Genomic DNA, 15266 nt, shown 5'->3' on the forward strand with positions numbered 1-15266 from the left:
CTGGCAACAGTGCGTTAATGGTTCCCTTCACTCCACGGCCGGTAAAAGCCAAGGATTTCAGTGTCTCGAACCCTTCTCTGCAGACTCTGAGTTTGGAAGGCTCAGAAGAGGGAAAGTAAGAGACAGAGAAAGTAAAATTTTAATGTGTTCTCAAATTCAAACGTAGAGACTAATTCTGTATAGCTCTGCCCCAATGGGTTATATCTCTAGTGGGTTTATTGATGTAAAAAGAATAGGAATTGGGGCCAAGTATTTGAAATTAAGATCTGCAGCTTAAACTTCATTAGTCCAATTTTCCAAAGCTCATCACTCTCATCAGCGCTAGAGCCGGCAGGCGTGCTGGCAATGTAAATAAGCATTATCACTACATTGGATGCCTTGTTCCATTGTAGCAGGATTGGGGAAGTCAGTTAAACTGCTGGGGAGAGCTCATATTTTTCCCCCATATTATGGTGATTCTCATAAGATACTCAGTGCTGAAAGCGATAACATTTTCTTCCGTAAGTGTTAAGAATCGTTTGCCAGAGGCATAAAATTCTTCAAGTTCAAGTCGCTATCTGAGGGGGGATGGGAAAAATGACTGCTTTGGAACAAATACTGGGTCTGGTGGCAGCATTTCCTCACAGTGCTAGATCCTCCCTTTCAGCCCCTCTGCTAGTCGGACGGACATAAGCCAGAAAACCTAGTTGATAAACCCTGGGCTTCTCCGCATTTCTAATTTGTGAGAGGAGGCCCTTTTAATATTCGTTTTCCCTAGTGTCGGTAACAGGCCATTTCTATGACAGGATTCTGAATTAATTATCCAACAGGCACCATTCTCCTCCACAAGAACCGTGATTCTAGGGTCTCTTCTTCCATCTTTTACAAAGCGTTGTAGTTAATAAAGTTGCCCATCTGAAGCCCCCTTGAAGTACAAACACCATTGAACCCACAAGTCGCTCCCCTTGATGGGGAAGAAGAGCAATAGTATTTACCCAGTAAAGAGACTCACAGTCCTCAATTTCCTTTTTAGAGAAAATGCTTCAGCTTTGAAGAGCCCCTTGTTTTCATCTCTGATTGTTTTCATGTGCAGAGCACAACGAGCTACAACAGAAATTGGAAAAGAAAGAGAGAGAATGTGACGCCAAGACCCAAGAGAAGGAGGAGATGATGCAGACCTTAAACAAAATGAAAGAGAAGCTTGAAAAGGAGACCACTGAGCATAAGCAAGTCAAGCAGCAGGTGGCGGATCTCACGGCCCAGCTCCACGAGCTCAGCAGGGTGAGGACCAAGGGCAGCCTGGAGCCCCTCGTCCTTAAGTGGCCAGCTCCTGACTGGGGGAATAAAACCTGAGCTGTCTCCTGATGTCGCACAGTGGTTGGGAAACTCGCTCCTTCTACTGCCACGTAGGTTGGGCAGCAGAGGCGATTTGAGGGGGGTGTTTTTAAATGTTAATACAGATCCGCTAATACAGAGCAAGGTTAAAGTGAAAACTGATTTCATGAAAACCAAACTGGATGATGGTTCAAGAAGTGAGAGGCATGGGGACGCTTTGCAGACAAGCACTAGAGTGCCACATACAAAGGTCTGACCCAGTAGAGGCCACCAGGGCCTGGAAGGTCTGTTTTACGTAATGTTCCTCAAAACCGACGTTCTCAGAGGTGTGACTTTCTCTATAATTTTGGGCAAAGCATCAGACTCTCAAAACCATCCAATGAATTTACTCCTTCTATTGATTTTCTCTTTTCCTATTTTATCTTTGCAGAGGGCCGTCTGTGCTTCAGTCCCGGGTGGACCCTCACCCGGGGCCCCAGGGGGACCCTTTCCTTCCTCTGTGCCAGGATCTCTCCTTCCTCCCCCGCCACCCCCACCTCTACCAGGGGGAATGCTTCCTCCTCCACCCCCGCCCCTCCCTCCTGGTGGTCCTCCTCCTCCCCCAGGGCCCCCTCCCTTAGGGGGAGTCATGCCACCTCCGGGTGCTCCACTGGGTCTGACACTGAAGAAGAAAAACATTCCTCAACCCACCAACGCCCTGAAGTCCTTCAACTGGTCTAAGCTGCCCGAGGTAAGCCATTTGTTCAGTGCCCTGTCTGATCGATGGCATCAGCAGCTCACTGTGCTGGCACAGGAAGGGGGAGCAGCCCTGGCTGTTAAGTGATTTCATCTTCTAGTATGGACTCAGGATTCTCACCAGCTCAGATATTTAAGTGATACATCTCCTGGAATATGCGACACGTTTGAAGCAAGCTCGCTTTGAGGATCTGGTGGAATGAAAAATTGGGAATAGCAGCATTTGAAAATATAACCATGTCTGTTCTTTTTGTGTGTAACTGTAAACCCTAGCACTTACTAATTTAATGTTTGCAGAACAAACTGGAAGGAACTGTATGGACTGAAATCGATGATACAAAAGTCTTCAAAATTCTAGATCTTGAAGACCTGGAGCGAACTTTCTCTGCCTACCAAAGACAGCAGGTAACAGCATGTGCCCTCCAGATGGTGCAGAAGGGTAAACATGTCTCTGTGCCTGATCCCTGGGCCATCTGCCAGAACCATGACACGATAGGCATCTTAGTTCTCGGCTGTTCGGTTTACCCCGGCATGTTCCTGCAAAGCAGCATGGCATGTGTGTCCACACGTGTGTGCCTGTCAGTGTGTGGGCGTGTAAACATGTCGAAGGGGTGTGTGTGTGTGTGTGTGTGTGTGTGTGTGAGCTTCTTGTTAGGGAGCTGCTGTGTGTCTAAGACCTTGTCTCCATTGGTGGAAGTTCTGTATATTATTATCCCTGGTACTTAGTCAAAATAGCATTTATTTCTGAAGCCATTGTAGTTTATCTGACTTTTAAATATATATATAGCAAATGGTTATTATCAGAAGTGGGCTATTTGTTTCAAATAGATGGAGCCTTTAGAAGCATGGGGGTTGATAAAGAGCTAAATTCTGGTGGCTAGCTAGGACCTAGAGAGAAGTTTTTACTGTGTCGGGACCGTGATTGACTCTGAAGAGGGCTGGGGAGGCCGAGGAAGTGCACAGATGTCAGCAGTCACGATAGGACCAGTGAGAGCATGTGACCCAGTGATTGCTGACTGGCCAAGTGGTCAGTGTCACGAGTGAGCCCTGCTCACATGTGTGGCACCTCTCACTCCTTGAGAGGGCATCTTAGTAGGACCTCTTCAGGGTGGACCAGAAGAGGTCCTGGCATGGTGGCTAGGTTCAGAGGGTTTTGGAAGAACAAGGGAAAGGTGGAGTGGGATCTGGGAAGGGAAACATGAAGTCCCGAGCGTGAGAGGGATGACCGTAGGAGAGGGAAGGTGAGGAGAGCAGAGTACGTCTTAAATAGGAGCGCACCCTCAGACAAGCAGTGTGCTTCCGAGGCCGCTTGGGCTTGGCCTGGCTCCTAAGGAAAAGTGTCTCAGAACAGAACTGCCAAGCATGGAGCGCCAGTGGGGGGCGGGGGGTGCAGGCGATAGCCTGAGGCTGAGGGAGAAACAGAAGCTGAGGGCTTTTATTTTCAAAATGGCCTTTGAGACATCTGAAATTGAAAAAGAAAAAAAAGTGGTTATGTCCTTTAGCCAGAATATTTTCACTTAGAGGGAAAGCGTCCCTGCAGTGCATTTTAATGCTGTTTTAAAAAAGAACAGAAACTCAAACAGTTGCCAGTCATGGCAACATAGCCCTAAAATAGGAGCCCTTCGCTGGGGCCGCGCAGAAGTGTGGAGGCAAACTTGTGCAGGGTTGTATACACCTTTAAAGGCAAGAAGGACTGGAAGGTGAGACAAGAAGATGTTGTCCAGTGGGAAGCAAGACCCTTTACCTTTCAAATAAAGCGTGTGTTTAGAGCCCTCACACAGCAGGTGTTCAGTGCAGACTCGTTCCTGATTGGCTGCAAAGGGCCTCCTCTCTCTGCTGTCACAGGAACGTATTCCCTGGGCCTTGACATGAAGTCTTAGGCTATTTTAGCTGATTTCCTGGTAGATTCAAATAATTTTCCGACCTCATTACATGCCCCATTGATTTCCTCCTTCAGTTTCAGCCACTAAAACTGGTCCATTTCGGTTGATGAAGGTGAAGGTTAGGGAAGCAAATTAAAGGAAGGGAAAACAGCAGTTATTCCAAATGATGCTATTCAAGTCTGAGCATGTGGGTTGCACTTATTATGAAGGCAGGTGGTTGAAAGACCCAAGTTTATAAGACTTGTAATTAACTGGCTTTCAGCAGAAGGTGCAAAAGGATGCTGCCAAAATGCTCTGGGACAAATATGTGGACAGTTCTCAAGAGCTCTAGGAGACAAGATTGCAGAAAGCCTGGCAACTGGGTAATTGTCTCCTAGCAACCAGTCACTGTTTGAGTAATCAGTAGTCCTTCCAGTCAGGAAAGACCAGAACATTTCAGCTGTACTTAACACTAAGTAGACTGGTAAATAGAATCATTTGTGACATTTTCAATAGCACTTCCTAGAGAAAAATTTCAACACACCTGCTTGGCTTGATTCAAGTACATTTCTCCTCTTGGTGCAAGAATTTGAGTTGAGAACTTTTAAGGCATAAATATATTTCCCAAATGAAGGAAATTTGCGCCATTTAATTGAATTTACTGAACGTTGAGGGACAGAAAATCGAAAGATGCAGGCATTATAATAGGAAGGTGTAGGACAGAATAAAGGAAACAGGGTGCCTGTCGTTGAATGTCCTCCAGTCTCATAACTGGTGACAATGTCACCTATGCATTTTCATTTGAGTCTTGGCAAAGTACTATATAATTATCACACTTGAACCGCTTTCTTTTCCACTCCCTGATGAATACTGGGAACCTATTTTTCCTATGATATCTCCTCCTTATTCCCTGCATAGTTAAAAAAAAAACCCTGGTCAAACTCTCTGTACCCCATCCAGTTGTTGGGCCGAGTAAATTTCTCCGACAGGAGGGGAACACGTGCATGCCGTTGTCTGTACGCATGCTGCAAGAGGAAGATTTTGGAGAAGAAAAAGTGTCAAGTATCAGGTCAGTTTAAGTTAGGTGAACACTGATTAATGACATTTAGGAAAGATTTGATACGAGTGTATGAACATACACATACAAGATATGCTCCATGGATTTGAGAAGTGTATCATTAAAAATAAGACAAATATTTACACTGTTTTGTTATATGAAGTACTTCAAATGATGCAAATGTATTAAACTGTCGCACAGGCCTACAGTGCAACGTGGAGTATAAGAGCAGAGATGAGAGAAATCTTTGAAGAACCGTAAGATGAACTAACAGATGATAATCAAACTTGATCCGCAGTTTTGGTGCTGAGGACGATGTAGACAGCTCCCGGTCTCATCAGCCCCAAAGTTTAGTCCTCAGGGAGCTCTTACACTTACTGTTTAATTTGATCCTCACTCTCGTTCTGTGACGCGAGTGTGACTCCTGTTTCACAGAAAATGCAACATGGCTCAGTGCTGTGCAGTGTCGGGACAGGCGGCACAGCCACCTCCTGCACAGCCAGGTGTCCACGCAGCCTGGTTCTTAGTTGCACGTTGTTCTTGTGCTATGGTTGTATTCATTATGAAGGTCGGGTTTGGGAGGGGATTTTCTTCAACTGCAGTTTTAAGAACAAGACCATTCTTATTCAGGATTTTTTTTTTTTTTTTTTTTTTTGGTGTGGATATCAAAGGTGTACAGAGCTGATTATGTAAAGCTTACATGCCACGTGAAATGGAATTTAATAGCATGCGGTTATTCCCCTGCTCACATTCCAAAAGCTCATTTGAAAGTCAGTTTCTTTAATCTCAAAACCCCTTTTTCTCATTAAAACTATATTATACAAACAGCTACAAAAGTCTTCACTTTATCATACAATGTAGTGCATTGCATAATAATGCTACTTCAGATACAGTTAGGCACTGTTCATCTCGGTTCTATGGGAAGGTTCATCTTGAGATGTTATAAATTCATTCTCCCTATCCATGTAGTTGGACAGAGGGAAATGAACTTGACATTTGCTGAAGGGGAGTCATATTTTTGTAGCAATAAGTTAACAGCTCACTGTCTCCATTCCTCCTCCCTGCTCTTTGCCTGGGGACACCCCTTCTTTACAGGTTGTGTTATCAGCAAGCACACAGAAAGCCTTTCTGCTCTGATTCAGGGCCCGAAGGCCAACTGCCACCTCAGGTGCAGGATCTGATCTCCCCAGCTAGTGTGTACTACACGAATCATTCTTGGGGTCCCGTTGAAACTTTTAATGGTATCTTCTGATTTTTATAAGTGGTCACGAAAATTTTCTTTTTATTCTTTTAACATTTTTCATTATTCTGTATATCTAGTTTCCACATTGGAAAATTGTGATTTAGAATATTTATTCCAGTAATCTTGGTCCTTAGCTATGACACATGAATGCCAGAAAGGAAATTATAAATTATGGTTTTTCTTAAGACTAAAGTATAAGGTAGAGGTTCTATAACTAGACTCCATGGCAAGAGTTAATCAAATGCAGAGTTTATATAAATATTAGTATATGCATTTTTCTGGAGAGGGATCCCTAGCTTTTACCAGATTTGCAAGGAATCTCAACCTCAAAAAGATTAAGAACCTTTCATGTAAGGGCTATTATTATCCAAGAAGCGTTGAGTCATTATTTCATTGTGGAACCCTATCTATAGGAATCTATCAGGACTAGCTCCTGAAAATGCAAGCCCCAAGTTCCTGCTTACATTCCACACCCAACACTCTACACCAAAAGTCATCTGGAAAAGTCAGACATCCTGTTACGTGAAGCCAAATACAGATGATTCTATTATGTTGGCTCAAGCCAGTTAGTGAAGAATTTAAACAGTCAGAAAAGAATGTTAACGTATTGGAAATAGGACTGGAAACATTGTTATTTTTATCATACCCTATCTAATAAGCTTTGTGATTTAATTTAAAATGTGATGGTTAACGGACTGGGAATCATAAGGCTAACAATTAACCAAACTCTCCATGGCATTCCTCATCCTCACCTCTGGAATGATAAGATACATTGCTTAGCTATTAACTGTTACACGTATTGCTGCTGCTGATTACACACGGGAGATCTTGACCAACTGTTCAACTCAGCTGAAAACGGAACAATAGGAGAAAAAAATAACTTGATCATCAGCTTGAAATAGAAGGTGGTTTTATAATAGCTTGCGAGTATTGAGCTCGTAACAGGTGCTGTACAAAATGCTTTACACGCATTATCACATTTAATCCTCACATTAACAACACAGTTGTCGATCTTGTGTGACAGGCAGGCTGAGAGCTGGTACACCTAATTATTGATAGTTGCCTGATTCCACAGCCCATTGCAGTAGGGGTCAGAAATCTCAATTTCCTGAGGGTGGGAACTGACAGAGATTTGCCAGAGGAGTTTCTTTTTTGAAGGCCAGACAGTGAGAGCCAGATATCTGAATTCAAGCAGCCGCTTGTCTCTCGAGTGCCAACAGGTAGGGTAAGACCTCATGGAGTTCACGTCACCTTAGTTTTTTCTGCACTGAAAAGGAGAAACTGCTTTTACAGGGAGAGTCCTAAGGAGTTTCAGAGTAGAAAAATGGGCAATGACAACAGGGACAAAAGAAAACTGTGACATCAGAGGAGAAGAAAGTTTTCTCGTGGTTATCAAATTATTTTTTAAACGCCATTCTAGAAAAGCTGTCCCTTCTTGTGCGGGTGGAGCCAGAGGAGGGCACGTCCGCTGTCCCAATAGAAGAATGACATGAAACAAGTCCTGTGTGCGAAACTGGCCTGGGCGGTGCTGCCCGGACCAGTGAGGCCTTGAGGAACTGGCTGAGCAAAGCTGGTTGTGCAAGCACTGGGCCCGAAAGCTGAGGTGTGTTTTGCACACTGAAGCTGTATTTGTTCCATCATGGCAAAAATACGCAAAGAAAGCTGTAACTTTCTCATAACTTGTTAATTACTTCTTCCTCTTTTTCTTCCTCACTCCAAGTCTTTTTCTCCTGCGGACTATTTCAAGAAGAGGCTATTGACTTTTGCATGCTTGAAACAGCCCTGAGGCAGTTGGGACAGGGCCACCAATGGCCAGACACTACATGAGTCCCTTATTGTCTCACAACTGTACCTTCTGTCCTTTTCCTCATACTCTGAGGGGTACAGAGGGTTACTATTACTGACCTGTGTTGTTGAACCAGTCTTCTGCCTTTTCATAATCCTTCTTGTCATGCAAGAAGACAAAGGATTACTGCCACCATATATACTACTATAAATATAGTGTTATATATATATATATATGTGTGTGTGTGTATATTGCTAGTAGTATATAACAATGGGAATAATTTCCTTAAGTTGATTCAATCGATTTTTTTTTTTTAACTGCAAAAGTCATGTTGAATAAATGGAGCCCAATGGTCCTTTCGAACAGGATGTGTTCCTTTCCGACCTGGGTCTTTCTGGAGTGCTCTAAGTCCTTTCTTTTCCCAATTTGATTCCCACCAGTGAAAATGAGGCCCAGCACATGCCGTCTTCTTTCTCGGCCCTGAGCGCTCAGCACCATGCCCTCATTTGTGTTTTCAGCCAGGCTCTCCCATCTTCATTAACTCCTATGGCCACCCCTAGGGGCACAGATCACCTCTTACCCTGTGTCGCTGATTTCCTTGACTTCTGCGAATTTGTTGCTGTGATTTCTGAACTGCATGTGTCTGATTTGCCTTTTCCATGCCTCTGCCATGGCTGTAGGATTTCTTTGTGAACAGTAACTCCAAGCAGGTAAGTGCGTTACCACCTAAACCTTGCCTAGTGTAAATTCCTTGGATCAGTGGAAGCTGGAAACGCCTTGGTTATCCCGCTTGGTTCAGATGGGCTAACGCAGTGTCTAGGTAATTTCACACTGGGTTTCAACTCTTAGCTGAAATCTCCTCAAGGCAAAAGACATTGTTAAGTTTGTTCACATGGTGCTTCTCACTATCAATGCCACATTGTCTTTGTTTTCTAAATGGGTATACAATTCCAGAACTCCTTGGTTTCCTTACATTTCTTTAAGTGCCATGATCCATTTTTTAAATGAATCCTGACCTCTAATAAGATCACACTTGCTGTTTATCAAGTTAGTCTGTGTTTTTACCTTGATGTCCAGTTTACTGAAACCGTATGATATGTACTTGATTTATGCTTCTCCTCCATAAATTATGACTGGCCATCATTGCTTACAGCTTTCTGTACAGCAGCAGAGTGTGCAAGTAGTGTTTCACGGCTAACTCAAGTAATGGAACTAATGCCTCGAGCTGTCCATCAGGCTCCAGGGTAATGAAAGGTACCCTGCAGGCTCGGGAGCTTCCTGTTGCACATGAAGACGTCTGGGAGTCTTCATTGTTCAGCTTTCTGAGTGCTCAGGATGCAAACGGTTCTGGGACGAGCGTGCCCTGCAAAGGGCTGGACCGGCAGTGGCAGGTCTCAGCTGAGCATGATTCGTAGTGACAGTTCTGTCTGCTGTCCATTGGGAGGTGGGGGACAACAGAGCAGTGGTCACTGATAATTTATGCACGCTTAGCTTCTTCAACTTAGAAGCACTTTGTTGCTTCCAGATAATGCTTTTTCAAATGTGGGTGGTCAGCTTTTCTTATTATTTCCCTTAGTTGACTAGATTTTAGTCTTTGTCTCAATTCCGCCACCTCCCTACACTCCCCCCCAATCTCAGTTTTGTTGTGTGTGTGGAAGTGGATGTGTGTGTGTGTACAGAGAAAATAGAAAAGTCTGCATCTGAAGTTGCGATGCCCTGTCGGACTGTGACGGATTTCTTTCATGCTCTTTGCAGAAAGAAGCAGATGCCATTGATGACACACTGAGTTCCAAACTTAAAGTCAAGGAGCTGTCGGTGATTGACGGTCGGAGAGCTCAGAATTGCAACATCCTTCTATCGAGGTATCGTTGATGTTGAGTAAACATTTCTGGTGGGACCAGCATCTCTGTCGTGTGGCTCCAAAACACACGTTTGTACTTGTTCCTCTAACTGGCCTCCGCCGAGGTGCTGTTCTTCAGACGGTCCGCTGTCTGAGGTGAGGGCCGCTGCAGGCTCACTCTCCCCGCTTTCCCGGGGGGTCCATCAGAGCTGCCTGCCTCCATTCATACAGAGGTCATTTCCGCAGACTCCTCCACTTAAAAAGCAGAACATGCCAAGTCAGTGTGTGCGTTTGTTTGTTTGTTGTTTCCCAGATAGCCTGTGAAACGGACTCTACTTGTATTTATACTTCTCAGCTTCAGAGTTATTTTGGGGGTTGAGAAACACTGTCACGGATCAGGGCCAACGATGAAGCCTCTCTTTTACTTTTTTTTTTCCCCCTTATAAAGTCATCTTTTTATACTTCAGGGTCACGTACTCTTTCTGAACATTTTTATGACTAAAAGGATATGTAAATCCAAACCTCAATGAAGTGCTAATTTAGCTAATTCAGCCCCGTTCAGGAATCTTTCTTAAAATTCATGAACCATCACAACCTTGGAACTTGAAAAGAAGAACGGAAATTTGGGAGCCTGGAGCCGGATTGTCACTTCAGGTCATCTCGGGCATTTCAAGTAGCCTCTCTGCACCTAGTGTCTTCTCTTCTCTGAAAGGGACTTTCACAGTAGGCAAAGATACCTCGTGCTTTTGGGTGAAAGAAGATGTAAAGAATCCCGAACTTTGAGGCTTTAAGTGGAAGTCCCATTGGTTGCATTCTAGAAAGAATGTTGTTTATGCATTGGGGCTGGTGGAAGGTGACTTCTCTTTCAGGGAGAGTAAAGAGGGAAAGAGGTAGTAGTCCCCGTTTTCAGATGGTCTTAGAGGAAGTTTCTTTTAAACCAAGCTGCTGCTTGGTTTTCAGCATGGAAGCTTGATCGTTAGCCAGATATATATTACCTTAGGGACCAAGTGTTTCTTTTAGTGAAAGAGAAATTGAAGCCTAGTGAGTTCCCTGAATTTTAAAACAACTAGTAAGGTAACGTGAACCACCCCATTAGCTGGCATTTCATTTCTGCCTCTGGAAGAATGGGAGCTGTGTAAGTGGCCGGCGCTGCCTTCCTCCCCACTTCCTCCCCCCAGCCTGTCATGGGCGGGGTGGCGCCACTGAGAATAACGGAGGAGGTGCTCTTGTTTTCCTTCCGCAGCGTGTGCAGTCTTGTTTCAGTTTCTTTTTACAAATAGCATCCTTAACAGCAAAATAAAACAAAATTGGGGGGAAGTTTGATTTTAATTCTAGAATTTCCCCCTGTATTTTCTAGAGGAATACTTTAAAACTGCTTGGCAAAGGGAGTCATCGCTCCTGAGTTTCTGTGGCATTTAAGTGCCCATCGGGGTATGAATTAAACTGTGACCCAGTTCCTTACAGGAAGATTATTCTCAGTACTAGGTGCCGACTAGGGTAATTGCGCTGGTTATAGATAAGGTTACATCTCTTGCTGGCAAATTTCCCATCCATAATTGAAGGAATTATTTCATATGTGTGGTATATAATTCCCTTGTCGCCTCAAAAGTGTCAGAGCCTGAAGTGACTTAGAACTTGAATGTGTCTGAACTCTCTCTAAAGACAGTTTTGAGAACTTGCCTCGAATTTGTTAAATTATCTATTAAAATCCTATTACAATGTGCATAATTAAAAGTTATTGTGCATAACTAAGTGAGCTGGAGTCTCAGTTGACCTAATGGTAATTGAGCTTTATTGATCAGATTCTAAAACCTTCTCTCCCACAGAGGATTCATTAACACATGCTTTTCTGCTCAGTGATCAATAGTTTTAGCTCTCTCCTGGGGAAAGCACTGGGCCGACACGCCACGTGTGCTGTGGTTAAGGTAACAGAAATCAAGCAGGTTTCACTTTAATTTGCTTTTTTAGTTTAGGTTTTTAACCAGTCAGCGGTTCTCCGTGCTTTCTTTGGTAATGCTCTCCCGCCCACTAGAGGAGGAGGGGCTCGCAGGGGGGCAGAGGTCTGAGACACATTTGATACTTTTCTGAGAGAGTTACCGCTTTGAAGCATCTGTTTGCCGGGCACTCTGCCGGGGGCCGTAAGACAGCACTGCTGCCTTGGGGAGCTCATGGCTGATTGGAGAAGAAAGATGACACAGGCTCAGTGGCGTGTGAGCAATTCAGGGTTTCGAGTGGCCTGACTGGAAAGAGACAGGAGCCCAGCCAAGTGAGGGGGCACCTGCAGGGTTTGCTAGCACAGTGGGCCTCGAAGGGCAACAACAGTTATGTGGGCGGGGGGACGGGGCACGGAGGCAGTTCCAGGGAGGCGTGCAGCCGGATAAAAAGGCACCGGAGGGGTATCAGCTGCTAATAACGAGAGCCCGGTGACGGCAGCAGACCATTATCCCCTGGACTGAATGAGTCCGGGCAAGAGAGCGTTCAGTCCACGCCTGCTGCCTTTCGTGAGGGCGTGAGTCAGCCTCAGACGGAGCCATACCCTCCTCGTCTATAAAGTGAAGAAGTGGTTGCCTCGCAGTGGGCTTGTGAGAATCGGACCGGGCAGGATGCCTCTGTGTGGTAGCTGCTCAGTCAGTGGCCTGTTTATGTGCCCCTGAGATCAGAGATTGGCAGTTTGTCTGTCTGGGAGGAGGGCACTTTGTTTTGATAAAGTTGCAAGTTTGATCTCAGAGGTTCACAGGATGGGCTGGAACGGGTCAGGAACTGGAGGCAAAGGCAGCCCTCAGGTGGGAGGCTGTTTCTCCTGTCCAGGTGAGACTAACAAGGGGCAGGGTTGAGAGAGAGGAAGAAACTAAATAGGACGTGAAGACTGATTCTGTGCATGGAGACAACGAATAGGAACGTTTCCAAGTTGATGTCAAGATTTCTTACCATTCCACGCTTACTTTCTTCCTTTCTGCTTATTTCATTCCCAAAGGATGGCAACCCTCTGTGTCTTGCTGACTAGGAATTTAATTCCCAGCAATGCAGTCATTACACCAAATTTCACCACAGTGAAAAGTCTGATGTTTTCCACTTTAATGAGCACATATGTCCACAGTGTTGGATATCCCTAAAAGCTCTTCCTTACCCACACACACTACAAAAGTCAGTGGCTTTGGACCCTTTGGTGAGAGGTCCTTGCCACAACTTTGCCCGGGGCTGAGCAGACAATCAGAAAGAAAGCCCGTCCCATCCCAGGGGCGAAGCAGGGAAGAAGGCACAGGCCCTTTCTATATGCTCCCAGTATAGGTGGCCAGGGTTACTTGCAGCTCCTGAGAAAGAGTGGCTGGGAAGATAGGAGTTCGAATCAGAAGCTCCCGGCCACCAGGGACCCTGCCTTTCAGAGACTTGAGAAGGGAGTAGAGTGAGAGCCCATTCCTCGAGCCCCAGGCAGAGCGACCAACAGCTTTTCTCCTGCATGTCCATAAACAACGTGTGACTGTCTAAAGTCCACTCTGCTTCATTCCCGAAAACAGACCTCTCTCTTCCAAAAGGAGAAAAAAATAAAAAAGACAGAAAGAAACCTGGAAGCTGGTTTATACACAAAGTGAACCCCCCCTAAAAAAACACTTTTATAAAGTGTCCTGCCATTCTTTTTTCCCAGATGCTCACTTACCATGGCAGCCAGGGTGTAGTAAACCACAGAAAGCTACTTTCAAGTAGGAGGCTTTGGCTTAAATCCACTGAAGCTGAGCTAAGGCTGGTGCAGCCATCCATTCCTAACTTACTGTAATTACGCCTGGATGTTTCGATTCTCTTGGCACATTTTTGAAATACTTGAGTAGAGTCAGGTAGGTTTAAATACTGTTTGGAAATGGCCAGTTTGTTTCCTGCCTTGTACAGAAAGTTGCAGTGGGTGTCTCAGAAGTTGCCGCCCTCGGGCACACGGGAGCACAGCCCAGCTTTAAAAGCAATTAAAAGGTTCGAAGTGGTAGGGTCCTTAAATTACAGAGATTAGCAACTCATTCTGTGAATGACAGATGATACTAAGAACTCGGCAACCTATGGAGCCATCCCGGAGGGCAGCACACCCTTCTCCGCTTTCCCCAAAGGCACAGTTTCTTTGTCTGCTCCAGCGGGCCACGTGCAAGGCAGTATGTTGACAGGTAGATTTTCTTAAGTACTACCCATTAAAATCTCAAGTCTCTTTGTGGGCTACATTAAGAGAAAGCAAAATTGTTATGAATTAGACCTAGTGTTTAGTCCAGACAGCCCCTTGGCGGGGAGGGGGTGGCAGGCGGTGTTGAGGAGCATAAATATATACAATTTCAAAAGCAAGAAGTTCTGCACTCCATATGGGGAGCTAATGAAATGCAAATCTGATACTTCAAGTATTGTTCTCACTCTGATTTTCAGCTCTTTTCCTTTTAAATGCAATACAGAAGGACTCAGCAGAACTGCACCATAAAGTGGTTTCTTTAGCTCAGTGTAAGAAGGACACAGAACTAATTTATTTTTTTCTTATAAGTGGAGCTTTGCTCACGATGACTACAGACGTTTCCACAGCCAGTTGGTTTTCATTAGTGGCAGCGTCAGCCTTCCCTGATGTTGCTCTTCTTGGCCTTGCAGGGCCGCACCGCGGTGTTGGCCCTCAACTGACTCAAGAGCCTTTGGTGTCCTGGAACCGAGGGCTGCCCAGGACGTGTATGGTAGGGGCCTTGATGCTGGAGTACCGTCTTTTCTCCGTCATACGTTTTACCTGTGCCAGCTTGCCTAATTGTTCCATTTAAGTTTGGGGCTTTTCCATCGTGATGTTCTAGTGAGCATCAGACTTACGAGGTGCGAGGCACCGATTGTGCCTGGGTGACTGAAACAATCTGTGGAAGCCTGCTGAGGCCCAGGGTTGCTGTCCACCGCCCAGGAGTTCTGATGGTACCACAGTGGACCAGGCGATAGAGTGGGCTTTTATTTTATTTTATTCATTTTTAGAACATGGACGATTGGGCATGTTGCCTACATGCTGTATTTGGATATGAAAACATGACAGAGGAGAGCATGGTGTTAGTAAAATAGGGTTCCCAAATTTCCGTTCCTTCCCTGTCCTGCTTATTGGCACGTGTTCAGCTTAAATGGCAGGATGGATGGTTTGAACAAGATCACGTCAAAATCTAGAGCAAAGGACAAGCCAGACGTGTCCAGAGCGGGCTCCACCTGGCATTCCGTCCTCCCTCCGTGGCCTTTGTGTCCGCCCTGCTCTCATCCAGCCCTCTCGTGTGTCCTGTGTGCCTTACGTACTCTTCCGTCTTGAGTGTTTCAGCTTATCATGTGATTCTCTCAAACATTATACTCACCTTTAAAATAAATACCACGTCTTCTAACTCTTTTTTAATACTCCCAGGCTTAATGGGTAGTGTGTGCAGAGAGGAAACTATGGTGAAATAATGGGTGTG

The 15266-nt window shown here is 45.1% G+C and overlaps 1 protein-coding gene across 5 annotated transcripts in view; it reads left to right on the forward strand.

The window, feature by feature from the left end:
- Positions 1-15266, forward strand: part of DAAM1 (dishevelled associated activator of morphogenesis 1) — a 150700-nt gene that overhangs the window by 111373 nt on the left and 24061 nt on the right. For 4 of the 5 annotated variants that reach the window (XM_024567810.4, XM_053929185.2, XM_045202018.2 and 1 more), the window contains exons 13-17: positions 1073-1260; positions 1745-2044; positions 2347-2454; positions 8678-8707; positions 9753-9859. In XM_024567810.4, the coding sequence (XP_024423578.2) occupies positions 1073-1260; positions 1745-2044; positions 2347-2454; positions 8678-8707; positions 9753-9859 (733 nt within the window). The remainder of the gene's footprint in view (positions 1-1072; positions 1261-1744; positions 2045-2346; positions 2455-8677; positions 8708-9752; positions 9860-15266) is intronic. The other variant, XM_045202020.3, reaches the window with a different exon arrangement.

The sequence above is a fragment of the Desmodus rotundus genome, chromosome 7 (genome assembly GCF_022682495.2).
Source record: "Desmodus rotundus isolate HL8 chromosome 7, HLdesRot8A.1, whole genome shotgun sequence".
Lineage (NCBI taxonomy): Eukaryota > Metazoa > Chordata > Mammalia > Chiroptera > Phyllostomidae > Desmodus > Desmodus rotundus.